This window comes from Scleropages formosus, chromosome 17 (genome assembly GCF_900964775.1).
Source record: "Scleropages formosus chromosome 17, fSclFor1.1, whole genome shotgun sequence".
In the NCBI taxonomy this organism is placed as follows: Eukaryota; Metazoa; Chordata; class Actinopteri; order Osteoglossiformes; family Osteoglossidae; genus Scleropages; species Scleropages formosus.
The window spans coordinates 8088320-8109835 of NC_041822.1; the positions used below are offsets into that span (position 1 = coordinate 8088320).

At 44.2% G+C, this 21516-nt stretch overlaps 1 protein-coding gene across 1 annotated transcript in view; it reads left to right on the forward strand.

The window, feature by feature from the left end:
• The first annotated feature begins 4883 nt into the window (after positions 1 to 4883).
• The window catches only part of LOC108938383 (ADP-ribosylation factor-like protein 15), a 46259-nt gene continuing 29626 nt past the window's right edge, over positions 4884 to 21516 (forward strand). Inside the window, exons 1-4 of the mRNA XM_029259333.1 lie at positions 4884 to 4913; positions 5286 to 5430; positions 7893 to 7952; positions 15778 to 15986. Coding sequence (XP_029115166.1) covers positions 4884 to 4913; positions 5286 to 5430; positions 7893 to 7952; positions 15778 to 15986 — 444 coding nt within the window. The remainder of the gene's footprint in view (positions 4914 to 5285; positions 5431 to 7892; positions 7953 to 15777; positions 15987 to 21516) is intronic.

Below are 21516 nucleotides of genomic sequence, written 5' to 3' on the forward strand. Positions count from 1 at the left end.
TAGCGAGACAAATGACTGAACTGCTACGGAAGTTGAGTGTAGATCTACGGCCTCATGCTCACGAAGCACGGTTTGTGATAATTATCTTTTCACCGGGGTTTTTAAACCAGGTTTTCCTCGATGCTCAGGCTGATCTGGTTTACTTACCAAAATTATTGTTAATATAACTTAGATTTCCTTCCAATGCAGAACAGAGAAAAATTCAAACAAGGACCCCTTCTTTAAGGTGATACTAGAACAGAAGTAACTGATGTTCATATTCATATTAATTTAGTTTATGACACTTGCTTTCTGTACAATTTCTGAATAGCAGGGAAAAACAGAAAAAAGAAGAAACGGAAGTGTTTTTTTTTTTTTTTTTTTTTTTTTTTGTAATAGTGAGCAGGTCATATAGCCTTTGGATGTATGCTGTAATTTTTCTGCCTCTGGAGTGCTGTACTGATTCTCCAGACAATCCAAAGAGGAAGCGTTCTGTGCTGTAGCTCCTGTGCTCTCGGTACTGTTCTGTTGTGCAGGGTGGAGTGGACCTTTGCGGAGCTAGATGGTGCTGTGGCTTCAGCCACAACCCAAGAATCACTCCTTGCAGACGTCGGACCAGCCAGAGCCCCGCCATCGTCTAGATCTCCAGATTAGGGACGCACGAGGGCACGAGCTGGAGGATGATTGCTGAAATACAAGGACATCCAAACAGTGGTTTGGACTAAGAGTTTAATAATTAATATCCTTCTTATGAAAGGCTGAAGCAGGCAGAGTTATGTTCATTTGAATGCACTATCATCGCCAAGCTTTGGTATATGGGGAAAGTTTGGCTCATGGTTTAGTGTGTAAACTTCAGTGCAAAGGCCAGAAGTAAAGCTGTAAAAAATTGTATTACGATAAAGCGTAACCTGAAGATTTGTACCTGACCTTTAGATTCTGTCTCACTGTCTGCTTCTATTTGGAGAGCAGAAGTAACGTGTGGGTGATTAATTGCACCTCCTTAGTGTCCTTAGATGGCCGTTGTCTTCGGTGTGCCATAAATCAGCCATTTCACCACCGGGATTGGTTTTTGTAAGACTGGGACTTTGCGTGCTGCCCAACTGAAGTATCATTCCATTACGAACGCCTTTTCAAGTTCTACGCACCCGGTGCCAGTGTCTGAACAGCAGGAACCGATTGCAAACCTACATTATACAGTTTTTTTTTCCACGCGAAAACAAAGAATTATCGTAATTGAACACGTGAGGGGTTCTTGGCAGTGAAATACAGCAATGAGTGTCTGTGTTTGTAAGACTTCGTAAGCCTGCTTTGGAAAGCCTTAAATCTCTAGCAGGAAGTAGCATGGCTTGCAGGGAGAAAACCGAGGTGCGGAGCAGCACAGAAGACGCTGCTGATGTTTCTGTTCCTCCTCCAAGGATGGCAGAGCGTCATACATATTATATGAAATTCTACTGTACTGTTGTTTCCCATCTTACACCCCACATTTGCCCCCCCCGTACCCCGGCCCCCCTCTCCACCAAGCGCTTCAAAGCTGCGGCACTGGATCGGAAACCTCCGAGAGCAGCTAATGAAAGGAAAAGATGAATGAGTCTCCGCAGCCCTCCTGTCCGTCCTCCACCAGGACCGTAGTGAAGTGCTGTCTGTGTTATGACTGTCGCCGGTGTGTATTACATACATCTCAGTCAGCAGCACTTCTGCAGCTGGAGACTCATTTAGAGCGCAGTCGGTTCAAAGGTCGCGCCGAGCTCTGCAGACGAGTGAGGGTGGCTGTCTGCCTATGCGTGGCGGGAACCGCGGGCCCAGCGCTCCTGTTGCCTCTGATCATTATCCCATCCCAAAAGTGCACACCTCCTCAATGAAACCCCACCAAATGGAAAGGTATAACCTGAATTACTCTATTTACACTGCCTTCACATCTCATTTGATAATTTTGTTCAGTATTAAATCTGCGACGATCCGATCATTTCACTACCCTCACTGTCCCCCCCCATTACCTTCCTGGAAGACAAGGGGGTAATAGCAGAATTATGAGTATTTGGGATTTTGAAACGCAAGTGTTTTCTGTTATGAGGAAATTCTGTCATGGCTGGCTTTGTTTATTTCATCCTCAAGCCATTTCATTTACTCAAATCTCTGTTTCAGTAAAAGGTCGTCTTAAGCCATGCCGGTCCAGTAAGACAGCATTTAATACGTAGTTATAAGTATTGGTGTACGTGGCTTAGAAGTGGTGCTAATGAAATTTATCACCACCGAAACCAAATCATTATTGATTAGGCGGTGCAGCGATCCGAGAGGATCAGAAAGAAAACGCATTAAGTAGGTTCCACCGATGTGGCTTAAAGTAAGATTTGTCCTTGCAAATGTATGTGCCATACACGTTCTATTCCCACAGTGGCCAGGGCAATGGTGAAATGTGAACCAGCTCTCCCTGGGGGTTCCTCCTCATGTGTGGCCTCTAAAAATACTTGCTCGTCTTCAGGATAGAGCTTGTTACTGACAGACAAGTTGGGGAAACAGGCGCTGGGGGGGGGGGGGGGTACAACTCCTCAACAGCACTTCCCTCACTGTTTCCAGAGCGAAGCAATAAGAGGCAGCTCTCTCTGAATGAGAAATGAACTCTCTGAGTGAACTCTGAATAAACAGGGCTTTCCAGTTTTTTTTTTTTTTCCTTCCCCCATGTCAAATAGGCTATACCGTTGTCCCAGGGCAGCAGAAAAAGGGCTCCACAATTCTGTTTTTATCTGCTGGGGATTCAGACAAATCAATACATGACGTGGCCGTCGTTGTTGTTGCCCTGCATTGGTTACACTTGTGCTCATGCTTTATCCTGTGGCTTCTGCGGTGTGCATCTGGCCCAGCTGTGTGGCATCAGGGCTGCGACTGGTAATAAGGCTATTAAATCTTTGTTTCAGAGCCAGTGCGGGCCCTCCACCAAGGGGTCTAATTACTTCAGCCGTTTGATGCAGACATATTTTTTAAAACTGAGAACAGAAGGTTCAGGATGGGATGAGCAATACCCGTTAGAAAAAAATCATTTAATGTGGAAAAGAACACAGCCATGTCAGGGAAGAAGTGATAAATCTGTCAGATTTGTCAATTATATAAAGCCTAGCGAGTCACCTTTTAAAATGAGGAAATGTGTAACAGCCTTGTAAGGAAACAATTTGGAAAAGAAAAATCCCATTTAACCAGCAGGAGTTGTTCCATTAAAAAAAAATCAGCCTCCCTAGGTTTTTAAAGAAAGGTTTTGGTGAGAGCGTAGTGGTGCCAAAAGCATTCGTCCGCTCACCGAAGCACTCCAAATTCCCAAGTGTCACACAGCGCAAATATGAGGAACATTTTTAACAAGGTATCACACGGTGGATTTTATGAATAAGCACAAGGCCCGTGAAAGTGCCGTTACATTTAGGAAGGATAGCCTTGCTGGATGTGCCTTGGAGTGGCCTTAGTGATCCCCTTCATCAAAGGGACATAGCCAGGTGACTGTGATATTCTTGAAAGCATCACAACGAGGGCTTCACCTTTTGGTATTATTTATTTTTCCCTTTGGGTCCTTTTGAACAAACATCCTCGTCAATCACCTTGTCAGCAGACTGGGGCAGGCCCGTCTGGTCTCACGGGGGACCCGCTGTGTCTGGGGCCACAGGGTCGGAGGTTGGACGCTTCTTCAGCAACTGTTGTGAAATTTGCATTCCCCTCATTGCACTGTAAACGAAGGAATGGCTAATCCTTCATGGGAATGATGGCACCGCCGGCTGTGGGGCCCTTTGGATCACTGTGCTGGTGCTCGTTGCAGACAAAGCAGATGTTCTCGTGCCTCAGACTAGGACACTGCAGGATTGGATGACCACCCTCTCCTTGAAAAACCCGTGCTGTCATTCGCGTGAGTAGGAGGATCAAAGGATAGGTTAAGGTATTAGCATCGTGGACATATCATTAGGCAATTACACATGATACGATAGAAATGCATATACTGCGTATCTGTAAAGGATGGAAGTGGGCCACTACAGCAAGTCTAGGAGATACCAAAGGTCTGATAGATGGGAATTTTTGTGTAGCTATAACTAGAATTCTTGGATTTCTCATCTCTGAAGATTAGTTAATTACTGAGCCAGTCACTGTTGTCTTGCCTGATGTTTTTCCGTCTTCTCGCTTCACCCAGAAACAGCATACAGGCGTATGTTGTAAAGAAGAGGCCTCTCCAAATTCTCATCCGCTCATGGACGGTCAACGTGCTGCCGCTTGAACGGTGGTTTTGGTGGCTGCTTAACATGAAGCAGGGTGTCTGCAAAAAGAAATACAGTAATCTAGATTCAGCCACTGGATCTCACCATTCATCTTTAACAGTCAAAAGCTCTACAGTATTAGTGGGCATTAGTAGTGACTTTCTGATATGCCACTGACTGATTGAAGGATACGAGACTTTGCCGTAATTTCTGCCAAAGTCAGGCGAAAACTGCTTTACCAGTTGTTGAGAGACCTGAAATATTCTCACAAAATATGTCGCAAGGCTTCATGTTCATTCAGAGTGGCAAAGGAGAACGACTCAGAACGAACCATCCTTCTAATAAAAGCTGTCTCTTTTTAGTTCTGGCTGCTCATCACTCCATATGAGTCCTAAACCTCTCATTTACGGTTCACACTGTTTTTGCCCTTAATGCTTCACAGCAGGTTCCCGGTCAAAGACTGTGATTCATAAAATGACAGGTCACTGTCTGTTCCTGCTATAAGAGGGTGATCCGATGAGGTGAACGCAACCACAAAGGGAAAACAACACGAAAGGTCCATGACTTACTAATAAAAAAGGGCTGACTTCTTTTGGCAGTGTTAAATATTAAATATATTTTATTGTCTGAAACACATTGTAGGGAGTGCAGCTGGATCCATATATTTTTTCCAGTTGAATGTCAGTTTGTTTAATAGGTTTGCATTTGGTTACCTTAAGCTGTTACTCTATTACATGTAAACAAGCAGTACTGTGGGTATAGCTGGACTGCAGAGAGCAAAACTGCAATAGGGTACGGCAGTAGGTAGCATCATGGTTTGAGCCACTGACTTCAGCTCAAAGGACTCAACTTCAAATGCCAACTCTTGCTGTAATACCCTCAAGTAAAGCATGAGAGTAGTTGCCATGAATCACGTTTGACTCAACAGCCCTAACCCTAGAACTGTATATAAACACTAAGCTGCCTTAAAGAAAGGTGCCAGCTAAATAATTGTGCTGTTTACCACCCCACCCACTGTCTTTCTGCCCTTCCCCTTTTCCTTGAAAATATGCTTTTTTGTTTATTTTTTTCCCTTGCCAGTGTTTTCGAACTCTTTGCTGCAAAGGACCTCCTTCGGCAAGACCCGAGTATGACGTTGTGTGTGTAGGACTCTCTGGTGCTGGCAAAACCAGTCTGCTTTCCTGCCTCTGCCAGGAAGACTGTGACAGTATCACACCCACCACTGGTAAAGACCCCTTTTGACCTGCTCACTTCCTGCACTCACAGTGTACATCCGGTGCATGGTTTCCAGTCCACCTGAATGCTATTTTTGCCAGAATCATAATTCTCAGAGCAGTCTACCTGTGGAAAATGGTCCTGGCAGCTGGACACTTGTCTCTCAAAGCAGCCTATTGTATGGCTCATGTTTTATTGCTTACCGAAGGCCTACTTCCAGTGACCACATGGGCAGAATAAAGGTGCTGGACAGCAGGTTTAACTAACATAAAAAGGGACTTTATTGCCCAAACAAAGCACAACTGAAAATTAGTTCATCCCACACAGACCAAGGTCCATTCTAGGGGCCCTCCCTCCTGTTACCCGTCCCTCGGGCCAGCTGCATTAAAGTCCTTCATGATTCCCCTCAACTGGCAGCAGCTGGCCATCATTATTCTATTAGGGCTGGGGCGGGTCATTGGTAGCTGTCCATCTGGCAAATCCTGCCTCCTACTCCAGGCTGCACCGCCCACCGGCTCACATTACCCTTACATTATTTTCTGTTTATGCTCAACGAGGATCAGATTTTTTTAAAGATACATTACATGGAGAGTGTTAAACAGTAAAGCACTCCACCCATACTTAATACTGTACTTTAATCCATATTTTGTTCCAGATTGAAAATTTTTTTGTAGATTTGTACACAACCAGTTGATTCGTTCAAAGCAGCATAACTGGACAGTCTTGTTTTCTTTATGTGTGCAATGACTTGCTGCTGTACTGAACAATAATACACACACACACACACACACACACACATTTTCAGAACCGCTTGTCCCAGACAGGGTCACGGGGAACCGGAGCCTACCCGGCAACACAGGGCGTAAGGCCGGAGGGGGAGGGGACACACCCAGGACGGGACGCCAGTCCGTCGCAAGGCACCCCAAGCAGGACTCGAACCCCAGACCCACTGGAGAGCAGGACTGTGGTCCAACCCACTGCGCCACCGCACCCCCTGAACAATAATAATATGTTGATAAATATTATTCATGTGACACAGAACATCTTGCTTTCCTTCACATGCAAGCTTTGTGACACAACAAGATGTAATACCAAGAATTTCTCTCTGCACCAGTGGCTGTATGATACCATGGGAGGTATTCCTTTAAAAAAATAAACAAATGTAGCACCAAAATAAAACCTTACTTGGAATGATACCGCAGGCCAAGGTGATTACACAATTTCCCTTTATCCCTTGTGGGTGGATTTGCTTAAGTACTCGGGCCTCTGTTACATGAAAGCAGGGCATGAAGAGAACTGTGTCCAGATACAAGATAACCAGAGGGACATAAAAATTAATGGTGCGTAAGTCAATGTCCTGTGAAATAAACAATTCAGTTGAGGATGGAATGGAGTAAATGCTAAACAGATCCAAAGAGAGCTTATGGGGACTTCCAGTTTTAAACAACAGGTTGGGAATTCTGGAAATTTGGAAGTTCAGAATGTCAAAAAAGCACAAACTCAGTACACAATGTTTTTGGTATCCATGGATTGATGGGGAAGGTCATTTTGCCTCTTAGGAAGGGGTCTAAAGGTCAGCATCCATGAGGGTGGCTATATAGGGAACAGCTGATAGTGTAGTGGTTAGAGCTGCTGCCTTTGGACCCAAAGGTTTGAATCTCATCTCTGGCTGTAGTGCCTATGAGGAAGGTACTTACCCTGAAATTGTTCTAGTAAAATAACCCACCTGTTCAAACGGTGGAAATACCTGTAGGTAAACTGATGTTATAAGGTGCTTTAGAGAAAAGCATCAGCTAAATGAATAAATCTGCTTCTATCAACAGTTCTTCTTGTAAATGACATGGCAGTGCAATGTTTTTTTGAATGCAAATTCACAAGCCCTAAAGATGGCTATTTTCATAAAGACTATCATACAGAAATCGCTGGTCTTTGTGCCTGGGAATTATATATCATATAATTATATATTATACATATCATATATCAAATTGCAACTGACTCCCAGGAGCAGCTTCATCTTCCCTGACATACTGTACTCTTACATTGATTCATGCTACACTGATGGGTGAAAGTGCCATTGAGTTGAGTTTGACTCAGTCAATCACATTCATGGGTTCTAAGACAAGGGAAGGATGGAAGTGTTTTGCTTGTGCCATCTTCTTTGTATGTCTGGGGTGCAAACATGGGGAGCAACATACAAACTGTACACACGCTGAGCTGCACTTGAACCCCACACCAACAGTAGCTCAGGTACTGTAACTTTGAGGTACTGCTTTTATTTGCCATGCCCCCATATCCCCTGTTTGTGTTCTGTTACACTTACTCAGTTATAAATATGTCTTGCATAAAGCTACTGGTAACTTCTCCAGGTTGGCCATAAAAGGATTTTTTGTCACCACTGAATGCATATAAGTTTTTTTTTTCCTTTTAGTAAATGTGTGACTTTTTAAAATATTTCTGTGTTTTCTCTTTCAGGTTTTAGCATTAAAGCAGTACCATTCCAGAACGCCATCTTGAACGTAAAGGAACTTGGAGGTAAATCTGAGTGAACCTTAATCTTTCTTAAGCAAATGTCCTCACACAGTGAATTTCTTTGTGCTCTATAATCCTGAGTGTCATACATTGCAGTTCAGAGGTCATTATTAAAAACCTTTAATAACAAGGGATGCCTTGCATATTGACTTTTTTTTTAAAAGCTATGAATGGAAGTTTCATATCATCAAATTGCATATTTAGTCATAATTCATATTTACATGATATTTACACTTACTATATAACAAAATTATCAGTATAGCTCTGGAAGATTACGTGCGAGGTGTTTTGCAGAAGGGCAGTCCTGCTCGTAACAATTTATATATAAAATATATTGAAAATAAATATGATCATAATTTGATTCCTGAAACAACTGAATTTGCCTAATTAATACTAATGAAAATTGTAGTTGTTACCTAATGAGTAGCACTGTTTATTTGTTTCACAGACTGGGCGAGATGCAAACCCATGTCCAGACTCACAGCTCAAGAGCTCTTTATCGTTACCAGTACACCAACAAACTGTCAAATGTCAAACATTGTCAAAATTGCTAAGATGTGCCACGGTTAGCACGGTAAAGCCTTAATTATATATGAAAGTAGCACTTTCACAATATTATTAATATCCAATTTCTCCAGCATATTTTCACAATTTTCTCCGGCCTTAAAAAAATCACTTGCGGGCTTTTAACTCTGAATACAGAGATAGGAAAAAACTGACAACAAAGAAACAAATTTATTTAAAGAAAGGTAAAATCATCTTTCTCAAAAGCTCGTGTCATTCTCTAAACATTTTCATATTGTAATAAAATTGTCGTATTTGTTTGCTTTTATTGTTAATATTTCATTATTAATAAATTAGCAACAGAATTGAACTGACTCAGATTACAGTAATCAGATATATCAGGTGGTAATAAAAGCATTGTTGAAATCCGTTGGTTGAAGTCTGCTCTGTCTGTGAAGTGAGGAGAGATGGAAGGCGTTGGGGAGTTCCTGGTCGATGAAAGTGTGCTTGGTCAGTGCCGTATAGGGAGTACTGGTTTGACAGGTGTGCTGTGTAGCTTGACAAATAGCCGATCGTCACAACAAGAGCACCGTGGAAAAAATAAAGGCATGGGGTGGTGGTAGGGAGGGTTGCCAAATTTGTCCAGGGCTTGAAATTATAGGGAAGTCCGTCAGGCTGGAAGCTGTTGCTCTGGAGATTTACTGCTTGTCCACTGACAGCATTTAGTGATTTTCATTCATGAAGAGGTTAAGTTACTTTTTTTGTAGTACTTTATTTCCCATGAATGCAGTGAAAAAACTTTTGGGAAGACAGCATAAAATCATCCTTACTTTGTTCCTTTGTGAAATCCACTTAAAAAAATCAGTTGACGTTAAGATTTATGGCTGGAGGCTGTTTGTTAAAGCACAAAAAATGTTCTCACTCACATTATTGAAAATCATCCTTTTCTTTATTTGCATCAGGCCAGCAAGTACATTTGCGTTCAGAAACAATGACACCCTTTACACTCCATTGCATAGTACTGTATAATTTTGGCTATTATTGTAAAAATTACAAACGTTATAATCTATTTTACTATCGTGCTCTTTTAGCTTAGGAGCAGCTACCAGGCACATAGGCTTCACATCTGAATAGTGCTAATATAGTTAGACTTAACACAATATTTACCATGGTAATTTGTGTCGAGACAAAAGTGATGTGTTACCATTTTTTGGGTCGTGCACATACTAAGCATTGGTCTGCCATTGGTTCTTCTGTTTCACCCACACTTGTCCCAAATGGGTCATGGTGAGCCTAACCCAGCAACACAGGGCGCAAGGCTGGAGGGGGAGGGGACACACCCAGGATGGGACACCAGTCCATTGCAAGGCACCCCACCAGGACTCGAACCTCAGGCCCGCCAAAGAGCGGGACCTGGCCAAACCTGCTGTGCCACCGCATCCCTTCTGCTGTTTCACTTAAGGCTAAAAAATTGACCAGCCCTCAAAAGCCCACCTTTGCAGGAGTATCTGATACCATTTATTTTTATACTCTATTTCTATAAAAAAAACCCCCACAACATTGCAGCAATTCTTGTTGCAAAATGGTTTACATTACAATAAAATGTGGTTGAAATGTGGTTTGCTTTACTGATAATGACGACGCTGTGAAGTTGTCTGTTTTCTTATGAAAAACAGAACATTGAACTCACTGACAAACAGTTATTAGGCTCCGAGTTGGGAAACACACACTGTCTTCATGTGGACTTTTCAAAGCAGTGTTGTTTTTCAACAGGCCTTTCCTTATCCTTCACTCCAGGTGCAAGTTTCTGGCTGTTGAGGGATTGGTTTCTGATTTCAGATTTATAACTTTAGACGGATATTACCGAGGTATTGAGCACTGTACACGACAACATTTTGTTATGCTTTGCTTATTATGCAGTCGCACCCCCTCGTCACTGCTGTTTCTGGAGCTACATCCGTAGGCATTATGGAAATCGTGGCTGCGGCTGCCACACATCGGAGCTTAATTTAGTTGTTTGTTTCTTCAACAAACCAAGAAAATACACACACACACACAGACACACACACACAAAGTCTATAACCGCTTGTCCCAAGCAGGGTCACAGCAAACCGGAGCCTAACCCGGCAACACAGGGTGCAGGGCTGGAGGTTGAGGAAACGCACCCAGGACAGGATGCCAGTTCCCCGCAAGGCACCCCGAGCAGGACTCGAACCCCAGATCCACCACACAGCACTCTTAATTAATGTGTACCTATCAGCGAATTCCTGAAACACTTTATTTGGTAGCAGTTACGCAACAAACTGTAGTACTCAGTTTAAGGGGTAGAGGGGGAAGCTGGTAGTGTAGTGCGTAGAGCTGCTGCCTTTGACCCTGAAGGTTGCAGGTTTGAGTCACATCTCCTGTTGTTGTATCCCTGAGCAAGGTGTTTCCCTGAAAGTTACTCCAGCAAAACTACCCGGTTGTATAAATGGGTAAATGGTTATAAGGTGCTTTGGAGAGAAGCATCAGCTAGATGAATAAATGCGAACCAGGTGCCTCGCTGCATGTGAGCTCTCTGGTGGCTGTGGGGTTCAAGTTCTCAGGGCATGCAGAGCTTGTAAGTTCCTCCCTGTGTTCACACTCCAGACATGCACAGAAGAAGGCACTGGCAAACCGCACATGGTGTTGTATTCATAACTTTACAGTCTGCGGGAGACGCTCAAACAAGAGTTTTGTTGTGCGACGTACACCCCTACCACGAAAACATGACAATGAACTTGACTGGACTTGGCCTCTTCTGTTCCTCGGAGCCACACGAATGGTTGCTATGAGTCCGACTGGACTCGGTGGCACCTCCATCCATAAGGCAAAGTGTCGCAAATGGAGATTCTCACTGGAGGGGAATGGAAGGATATATGTATGGTTATTTTTGTTTGAGATTCAAGCTGGCTTTCAGCGTGGATACACAATTCTGGCATAGCAAAGTGCCAGGCAGCGATATGTGCAGTTCATGGCCGATAAAATCATGGCACAAAATTCTTCTTTTACTTTTTATAAAATATAAAACATTTGAAATGCTTATAAAATTTAGAGTTGGAGATAGGAGTCAAAGTATGTACGCTCTCTTCGCATACGCCACAAGTTCTGAATGTGTGTAAGCGCCAGTCAGGAACACGAAAAATCAAGGATTCTTCTAGATCTGTTTGGTTTAAAGAGACGTTGTTGATGCCGTCCTATTGTCAACAGTGAAAATTTTTCAGAGGTACGGCGAGCCTGAGAAAGGGAGGGCGCTGGGAGCCTTGCTGCGTCTTCCTAAAGGCCACAATGATCACGTGTTCTGTCCTTAACAAACATCATAACACATGAGCTCTGACTGTAATTCAAATAAGAAAATATAAATAAATGAGTCCATCCATGCATTTGTCTCTTTCCCACAGCCTAGCGCTACAGGCAGGTTACAATAATGACTAATACATGATCAATGTAAAAAAAAAAAGAATTTGTTGAGTGTGCAAAAAATTTGTATTTATTAGCACTGCTTGGGGAGGCCGTGGTGGTGCAGCAGGTTTGACCAGGTCCTGCTTTCCGGTGGGTGTGGGGTTCAAGCCCTGCTTAGGGTGCCTTGTGATGGACTGGCATCCCGTCCTGGGTGTGTCCCCTCCCCCTCCAGCCCTGCACCCTGTGTTGCTGGGATAGGCTCCGGTTCACCATGACCCTCCTTGGGACAAGTGATTTCAGACTGTGTGTGTGTGTGTGTGTGTGTGTGTGTGTGTGTGTGTGTGTTACACTTCTTGGAAGAGGTCACATGCTTCAACTGGACTTAACTTTTCTGGAAACAGCAAATATGACATGATATTTATTTGTAAAATGTGTAAAATATTGATATAATTACGTACATGAATGAAATCTTGAGGAACCACTAACAAAGTTATCTTTTGTTCCATGTCCAGTGCATAAATTATGCAGACTGACAGCCGAAAATTCACCGAGGACAGCGGAGTATAAACTATGTACAAAAAAACTGAGTAAAACATTACTTTGATTTGACTCGCAACGGTTTGCATTATACTTGTATTCTATATTCTGCATATTTTTTGAAATATGTACAGCAGCATTGCATTTGTCCCTGCACGTTAGGCCAGTGCCAGCCCACTGTCGAGTCTTATTTATGGAGCATGTAAAGTAAAGTATCAGCGCTGTCAATGCCTGTCGCTGTGGCATGCACCTACTTTTTATGCGTAAGGGCATTGCATGTTTAGCAGTTAATGTGGGCCTTCAAATTCAGCAGACCGGCTGCAGATGTGGTGAAAAAAGAAAACAAGCTTGCTGTGATCATAACCAGGTCATGAAAAAAGTACTTCTGACTAATGTGGCGATTTTTAGTACGGTTCATCTGCGAACGCAACCTGGGTCTTTAATTAGATTTGTGTCTAAAAAGTAAAATTATTAGCATACGCCCCAGCAACCCAAGTGCTTTGAACTGTTCAATTATTACATGATTTTCTGTGTGCCATTTATTCGCGGGATTTTGAAGCATCACCATCATTCGCTGCGCGCTCTGCAAATTCATCGCTGTTGACCAGGTCTTTCGGGTTGTTAACGTTGTGTTCTTTGAATTTTTGCAGTTTGCAAGGATGAAGAGAGTAAGGTAAAAGATGAGATGGTAAAAGGCAAGAAAGGGAAATGCAGCTGACAGCAGCGCTCAGATAAATGGTTTTAGTCTACATTTAGTATGTTGACTATTCCCTTAATAATACAGCCCTCTATTTGCATATCTAGAAGTAATGTTTCTGGTCTGAATCTGGCTTTAGCTGTTGTAACTGAGAGGTGTTTGTGGACATTTTCAATGAGATGGCCTTTATTAAAGTACAAGTGCAATATTGAACGAGGGTGTTTTAGGGTATTCTGTCCACAAAACTCTTTGCGAGCCGTCTTTGAAGCATAAAGGGCTTCGGCAGAAGCTGGTGGGCAGCTCCTTGCCCTGGCTCATTTTAGGAATTTCTCTCTACCACATTGGACCACGAGGATTCAGTGGGTCTGGCGCACACATTTCTGATGTCATACCGATACTGGGGTGGTCGAAAAGCTGGTGTCCACACAGTGCCCTTATTGGCACATAATTAATCAAATCCTAGGCTGTCTGTTTCTCCTCCAAGTCTAAAAAGTCACCAGAGGATAAAAGCAGGTATGCAAGGGAGTTCATTTAAATGATTTATTTCATATGACTAGGCAGTTGTCTTGAAATGAAAATGGAGCATGCAGGGCTGTAATGAATTAGACATGAGGGGGTGTGTTCTTGGTTAACCTGTGTCCCTCAAGCAGTTGGAAAATGCAGCAACCAGGGGATGGTGGCTCATCCAGTTGGAACATAGGCATGGTGAAGTATAACACAAATAAGACCATGCACGCTACTAAGCAGTGGTATCCCCATGTGGGCAAAATATGTACGATTTGGATGCGCTCTTCAAATGTAATGAGTAATCTTCAGTAAGCTTTTGTCTTAATGGGATGCAATATGCCTTTGGGAAACAATTGGGAGGTGTGTCCTATTCATTGTACGCTTGAGGCTATACTGTGGTGCGTGCAGTTCTCAGTTTGGTTATGAACAATGCCGAAAGACCTATGCCACTTTAGCTCACCAGCAGTTCACAGCGCTTCATTAAATGTTTATTAAAGCTATTGCAGGGTTTCCTTCAAATTGTACAGTGGAAAAATGAAGACACCTTTTCTGAAGTCCATAGAGTAACCAATAGATGGCAGCACTGAATGCTTCCGCATTTCTGAACAATATGTAAATTAGTTCTGACATAATTGGTTATGCTCCACAAGGGTACTCCAAATGGAGGTGGGATTCAAACCTGCAACCTTTGGAGCCTTTCACAGCAACTGGGTGGTGTGAGCGAACGTGGGTTTGATCCCTGCTCAGTCTGTCTGGAGTTTGCATGTTCTCCCTGTGTCTGTGTGGGTTTCTCTGGGTGCTCTGGTTTCCTCCCACACTCCAAAGACATGCTGCTCAGGTTCCCACATAGTGTGTGAGTGACAGAGAGAGTGTGTTCCACTGATGTACGGATGAGTGACCCCTTGTAAGTAGTGTATCTAGCAGTGTAAGTCACCGCAGTGAATAAGGGGTGTGGGCTCATAACACTACATAGAGTTCATTGGCAGTTGCTTTGGAGAAAAGTGTCTGCTAAGTAAATGTAACGTAAGCTACCCCACTGTAGCCCAGATTTGCCTGATGCTTGTAATAAGGGAGACTTCTGCACCATACTTTTGTTCCTGTCCAACCCTTGAGGACTCTGCACAGCCCTCACAGCCAAATTAAGAGAGGGGAGGCTTTGGAGAATGACTCATTCTGTGAGCATGTAGGTCTCTTCCTCAAATTACTTACACTAACAAATAGAGTTGTGGCGCATTGAACCTTGGTGACGGGATCTGCGGACCCGAGTTACCACACAGAAAAGGAACCATATGTTCGCTGTAAATTGGAGGCATCTGAACTTTGCTGTAGAGTTCCCATCGGAACCCGCACGTGAAAATCGGTGCGCAGGGCGCTTTAATAGGCCACAGGGTTGATGCTGGCTTTGAAGAAGACTTTTCTTTGTCCTGAATTCAGCGAGTTTAGGCACTCGCTTGTCCCTTCAGGCTCGAGAAGCAGGAGTAAAAGCTGGCACGCAAAGCTGGTGTTTTTGGAGCTATCGCTCTGCGACTTCCTTTATGATGCTTGCGATAAAGGCAAACACAATAATAAATTACAGAGCACTTCCTTTTCGCAATGGTCGTGTTCCACAAATGTGAGTATGTCCTGCGTTTATTTAAAGCACATACAAAACACAAACATTTCAATTTTGTCATTTTTAAGTAGTTTTCGGTAGTATATAGGGTTTCTAGTTGCTAACTGTGTAAATAAAAGTCTGCTGAGAGTGACCTGAAGTGGGTATTTGATACTAAATAGTTGTCATGGGGGGAGGAGGCGGTGGCACAGGGGGCTTGACCGGGTCCTGCTCTCCGGTGGGTCTGGGGTTTGAGTTCCGCTTGGGGTGCCTTGTGATGGACTGGCGTCCCGTCCTGGTTGTGTCCCTTACGTCCTGTGTTGCCGGGTTAGGCTCCAGCTCCCCGCGACCCCATACAGGACAAGTCGTTTCAGATGGTGTGTGTGTGTGTGTGTGTGTGTGTGCGTTTGCCATGTTACCAGAAAACTTCTAATTTCCAGCAAGCTCTTGGTTATCTGTCATATTGTTTTTTTTAATTTCACTCCACATTAACTTTCCATGATAAGCCAACAGTAAATGTTCATCAGGTACACAAATGAGGCAGTAATATGCAGCATCTGTCTGTGTTCAAGGGGCAGACAATATCAGAAAGTACTGGAGTCGCTACTACCAGGGATCCCAGGGAGTGATCTTTGTCCTGGACAGCGTCTCTTCGGAGGGAGACCTGGAGGTGGCGCGCATGGAGCTCCACTCCGCCTTGCAGCACCCCCAACTCTGCACGCTCCCCTTCCTCATACTGGCCAACCATCAGGACAAGCCGGTTGCACGCAGCATCCAGGAGGTAACTTTCCACATCAAATACAGAGCTGAGAGCCCCCCTTCGCTTCAGACCCGTTCCACTGGTAAAAATCTTCCTAAAGGTCATTTAGCTTCGCGTAGGATCACACGTCGTCTAACACGGAGGGGTTTGTGTGAAATTAGGAAAGGTTATTGTTTTCTCCTGTTCTTCTTGTTGGTCTCCTGCCCTCCATCTGCTCCCCATCACCAGAGCACCAGAGCAGCATCCCTTAAACTTCTGGGATGAGCAGAGCACAACCACGCTGGGTTTGGTCCACATAAGGAAACTCAAGAAGTGTTTGTTATTTCCGAGGCTGGATTAAGGGTTAAAGAGCCTCAGCTTTCAAAGAAACCAGTATGCATAGGTTACTTTACCAGGGTCTATGCTTAAAGTTTTAAGGACCAACACACACATTTTCTGAACCGCTTGTCCCATATGGGGTCACGGGGAACCGGAGCCCACCCGGCAACACAGGGCGCAAGGCCGGAGGGAGAGGGGGACACACCCAGGACAGGACGCCAGTCTGTCACAAGGCACCCCAAGCGGGACTCGAACCCCAGATGCACCGGAGAGCAGGACTCGGTCCAACCCACTGCTCCACCGTGCCCCTATTAAGGACTAATATTTAATGTTAATTCTCTTAATTCTCTACAAACCAGTTAACTTCCTCAATTTGTTAACTGCTTCTTTTTGTTCAGGTCTCAGTAGTCCAGAACCTACCCAGAAGCACGGGGCACAAGGTCAAGTAAGGTAAAAGAGGGGCACTGGATGAGTTTCCAGTCCGCCACAGTGTAGCTACACACGATCGCTCACATATTCACACAATGCAGGCAATTTAATCAGACCGGTTAAATTCATAAAGGGGGCACGGTGGTGCAGCGGGTTTGGCCGAATCCAGCTCTCTGGTGGGTCTAGGGTTCGAGTCCTGCTTGGGGTGCCTTGTGATGGACTGGCATCCCGTCCGGGGTGTCTCCCCTCCCCCTCCAGCCTTGCGCCCTCTGTTGCCGGGTTAGGCTCCTGTTCGCTGCACCCCAACTTGGGACAAGCATTTTCAGACTGTGTGTGTGAGTTGAATTGATTTTAATTTAGCACAATTTTACAAAAAATCGTCACAAAGCAACAGATTTCTCAGCAGTAAACAAAAATCTAAGTTTGGCCGAATTTTTTCAGTACGTACAAAGGAGTGAATATGAAGCGCATATCACGGACACGTCCCGAAAAAAGACAGTAAGGGAGCGTGAGGTACGAAGTGCTGATATACGCTGCTAAATTTCCAAGTAGTTGAGTAAAGGCCTAAAGAGGTGTGACGGAAGAAGTCATGCAGGAAGAGCAACGCAGGTCAGCAGAGACTGTGCAGTGTGTCGGTATGAGAAACATGCACAGAAGTGTCGTGCTTCTCCCTCTTTAGACCAAGGCAAGAGTGCCCTAAGCATCTGGAAGGTGAAAGGTTACCTGGTCACACAAAGGTCATTAACCAAAGTGTTCAGTATCACCAGTGAGCCGCCTAGGATTTAACCAAAGTCTGACACCTTTTTCGTTCACGTTTAGCCCTCAGGACTGTTGCCTTGCCTAAACAGTAGTTAGTTCACCGGGGGTCGGGAGCAAAGGGCCAAAAGGCTGTAAATGCCAATTAGCAAAGAACCTGCGTACCAGTTTTTATACTCTACCTTTTTAGGGAAAGAGTGGTAAGACAAGATCGTGATTTTAGGGTTAAATTGCCCGTTACCTAAGTTACAGTAAGGAATTTATGGATGGCCTCTTTATGTTTAAAATAACGATTTAAAAAATGAACACTGTGTCACTGCATGAGAAGAGCGCTCTATAAGAACAAATTGAATTGAACTGATTTAAAAAAAGGAATATTCTGAAGACCTTACATACTGAACATGATGTAATTGTTGTACACGCATATTGTCTGAAACTGCTTGACCCAAGCAGGGTCGCGGGGAGCCAGAGCCTACCCGGCAACACAGGGCACAAGGCTGGAGGGGGAGGGGACACACCCAGGATGGGATGCCAGTCCATCACAAGGCACTCCAAGCGGGACTCAAACCCCAGACCCACCGGAGAGTAGGACCTGGTCAAACCCGCTGGGCCACCGCACCCCCCTATTAGTTGTTGTGCAGTAGTACTAAAATCTCTGCCAATAACATGGAGTAAGGCAGTTAAGCACATTTTTATATGTGAGATTGAAAGCAAGGCTGACTGTCACTGATGTGGAAATAGTGACAGACAGAGCTGGACTGTCCCCTTGACCATTCTGCTGGGGCAGCTCTCATAGAGTAACCTGGTGCAACCGGGCAATAATGACATAATGAACACATGCAGTGCACTGCTTCACAAGAGAGGTTTTTAACGTTTGTCGATTCTCGGGAAGGAAGCTGTGGCCGTAGATTTTCAAACGATTACGTAATTTTTTTTCACTTTGAACGAAAGGAACGGACTCTGCTTTAACACGGTGTACCTGCAGCTTGGTTTTATGCTATGCACTGTCATTTCATCCGGTCATGGAATATATATCAAAATCTTTGTACTAATTATGTTGGCACGGATGCTACGAACTGAAGTTTTTCACTGGTATGTATATGTATATGTATATGTATGTACATACGTTATGACATGATTTTAAGGGAATAGGAATGGGGCAGCAGGCAGTGCAGTGGTTAGGACTGTATACCTCTAAATCCCTGTACCTGTTGTAACACCCTTCAACTATGTACTTATTCTGACTGTCTCCAGTATATCTTCTTCAGTTGTATAAATGGTTAAATAATTATAAGTAGCTTAGAAAGCAGACCTATATATTTCAAGTCAGCTTGGACAAAGGCAGCGGCTCAGTAATGCTTAATAGTGACGACTATGGTCTCAAACGTTTGCGAGAAATCATTTTTACGGACGGAAAAACATTAGCAAAGTTAAACAGCTCAGGATAGTGCGCTTCCACCCAGAAATTTTTGCTAAAGCAGATTGAGTTCGAAGCTCAACAACAGTGCCCCGTCCGGACGTAAACCTGCATTGCTTTTGGCTTTCACAAAAGCCCGAGCTTCTTCTCCACATGAAATACTCGATGATTTGCAACGATGGCTTTCATCTTGCCTGGGTTGCCCAGGCAGGACCGAGGATCCCGGTTGCCTACGTGCCCAGAGCGCCTGGTGACTGGGCACTTCTGCGTCAGCGAGCTGCAGCAGAGACGGCGGCTGACATCATCTGGCACCGATGACTTCCACGTCGCTCTCGAACAAACAAATCACGCCCTGTGACAAGAACACGGCGTGTTCGACGAGCGCCAAGGTTGTCTCCGTAAGTGGCATCGCACGTTTGCTGTGCGGCCCTGTTTACGGAGGAGATGCTCCACGTGGGATGTCCTCGCGCTGTTTACTCATGTTTCAGATGACAGACTTCTCGCTTTAAAAAGGACTATTGTGGATTTAGTTTCGACCGAACAGCCAAATGATGGGAACGCTTTGAAATAATTTGCTGTACGTAAACAAGGCCATGCGAGCGCTTACATGCAGGGGTGTGGTAATTCTTTTTACTGGTAAGTTCATGAAAAACGTCCTTGATGCCTCTAAAGGGAGCGTCAGAATTGCTTTCGGAACTCGGTTTCTCAGGAAAGTTTGCTTCCCATTATCCACTGTTTGTCTGTCTTTAATATTGTTGGGTAGCAACACATACACGGTACTAACCCATGAGATGCTACATAGGAAAACCCCACTGCAGTGTATCCTGAACAGGCTACCTTGATCACGCGGATCAGCGTCTGCTTCGGTGATCTGAGGTCGCCCAAAGCCGAAGTTCTTTGATTACCTTCATTAATAGCTCTTGGAGGTCAAGTGGCAAGTTCATGACTGACCAGCTGTCTACATTTCTTAGCGTGCTTCCAGGTATTGACTTTCTCGGTTGTTTGCAAACACCCCAATAACATGTGAGGTCATCTCCGTGGCAACAACCGCGGCCACAGGCTTTTAATTGGCTTTTGGACAGCTCCGTCCCAGGCTGGGGGTGCGGTGTGTCTGCCAGAGGAGAGCGCAGTCACATTGTTCCGGTGTCACCCCCGCACCCTCCTTTCACGCGCACACCTCCGTGTGATCCGGCCTGGAGCGCGAACCTCGGCCGCTGCTGATACAACCCCGGTTTTCGTAGCGCGAAGAGCACGTGATCAGATACATCCCGTGGGAATTGTCCGATTTGCGGGGCGTTATTATTTCCTTTCCCTTTAGTACATTTCAGATGACTGAGAATCGTATCTTTTTATTTCTGTGCCTGGCTTGCCTTCTTTGTTTATCCTCCTGAAAGAATATTTGTCATTGCATTTTCAAAATCAGATTACATTGCGTTATTATTTAACGTTTTCCAACTAAGGTCCCTGATAACCTTTTCGGAAGCTTGTTACACTTAAAAAAATACGTGTACCCTGGAGCACACTGTAAAAGGGTAAGGTGCACTCTGAAAAACTGTGTTTCTACCATAAAAGTCCTTAACCTTAAATGCAGGCTCAGTTTAAGCACATGGCTTTGTGGACAAATGCTGTACTAAGTGGGGATGAGGATGTGTGTGACTGCCCAAGTGCACAGATTGCACAAATCAGCCTGCAAAAGGGTATGAAAAGTTTTCCATCAAAGTGGAGTGCACAAATGTGTATTCGGTACTTGATTTCTTTTCTTGAGATGAAAAACTGCTCAATTTCCAAGACTGAACTGTTACCTGATTAGGACTTAACAAAGTAAATCAGTGCATAGTGTGAACGAAACCACAGGTACACTGTGTCACTTTGAAATATCTGTTCTCATGTGATACATGTTATGCACAGCGTTGTTTCTATACTACCTGATATTAGAGATGCTTGAAAACAAACTTGTGTTAAAGTCTAGCTTACAATTTTGTCTGATTGCTGAGATTGTTTTTTTTCTTTTTTGCGCCTGTTATAACTGATTAATGCTTTATTTAGTACTTTTATTGCTTTAGATGAAAAATTGCTTTTGGCGTTTCATAGGAATGCCTCGCCAGAGACATTTACTAATTTGCCTAAATATGACTCTAAGCAAAATCAGATGACACTGGCACTTTTTCGGGTGTTGGGTTAGCTGCTGCTCAAAACTGTGCACCGCAAAGAGCTCGCGTCCTTATTGTTTTACGAATACGAATAAGACAGAGCACAGAGCTGGAAATTACTGGATGTTGACAAATGTGCCGCAGTGTACGTCACAAACACTGGCTTCCACAGTTACTGCTTGAGCCTCATTGCTCCACGTTCAGATGATTTCAGTCACCAGAGCCCATTTGTTTACAGGAAACAGACTACCTTGTAAGGTGGTATTTATTACCATGATGTGGCATTTGTGCATTATGCAATATTGGCAATTTCGTGTGTTTTGCTGTCTTGGAGAGGCTTTAATATGGCTCTTAGGGGCAATAAAGCGCTCACTGGGCTCCTCTGTCGGGGCATTTTTCTGGGGACCATGGGACAGAACTCCTTGTTGACCTCCATCTCCTGCTCTTGGGGCCCAAGGAAGCCCACGGAGAGCCCAAAGTC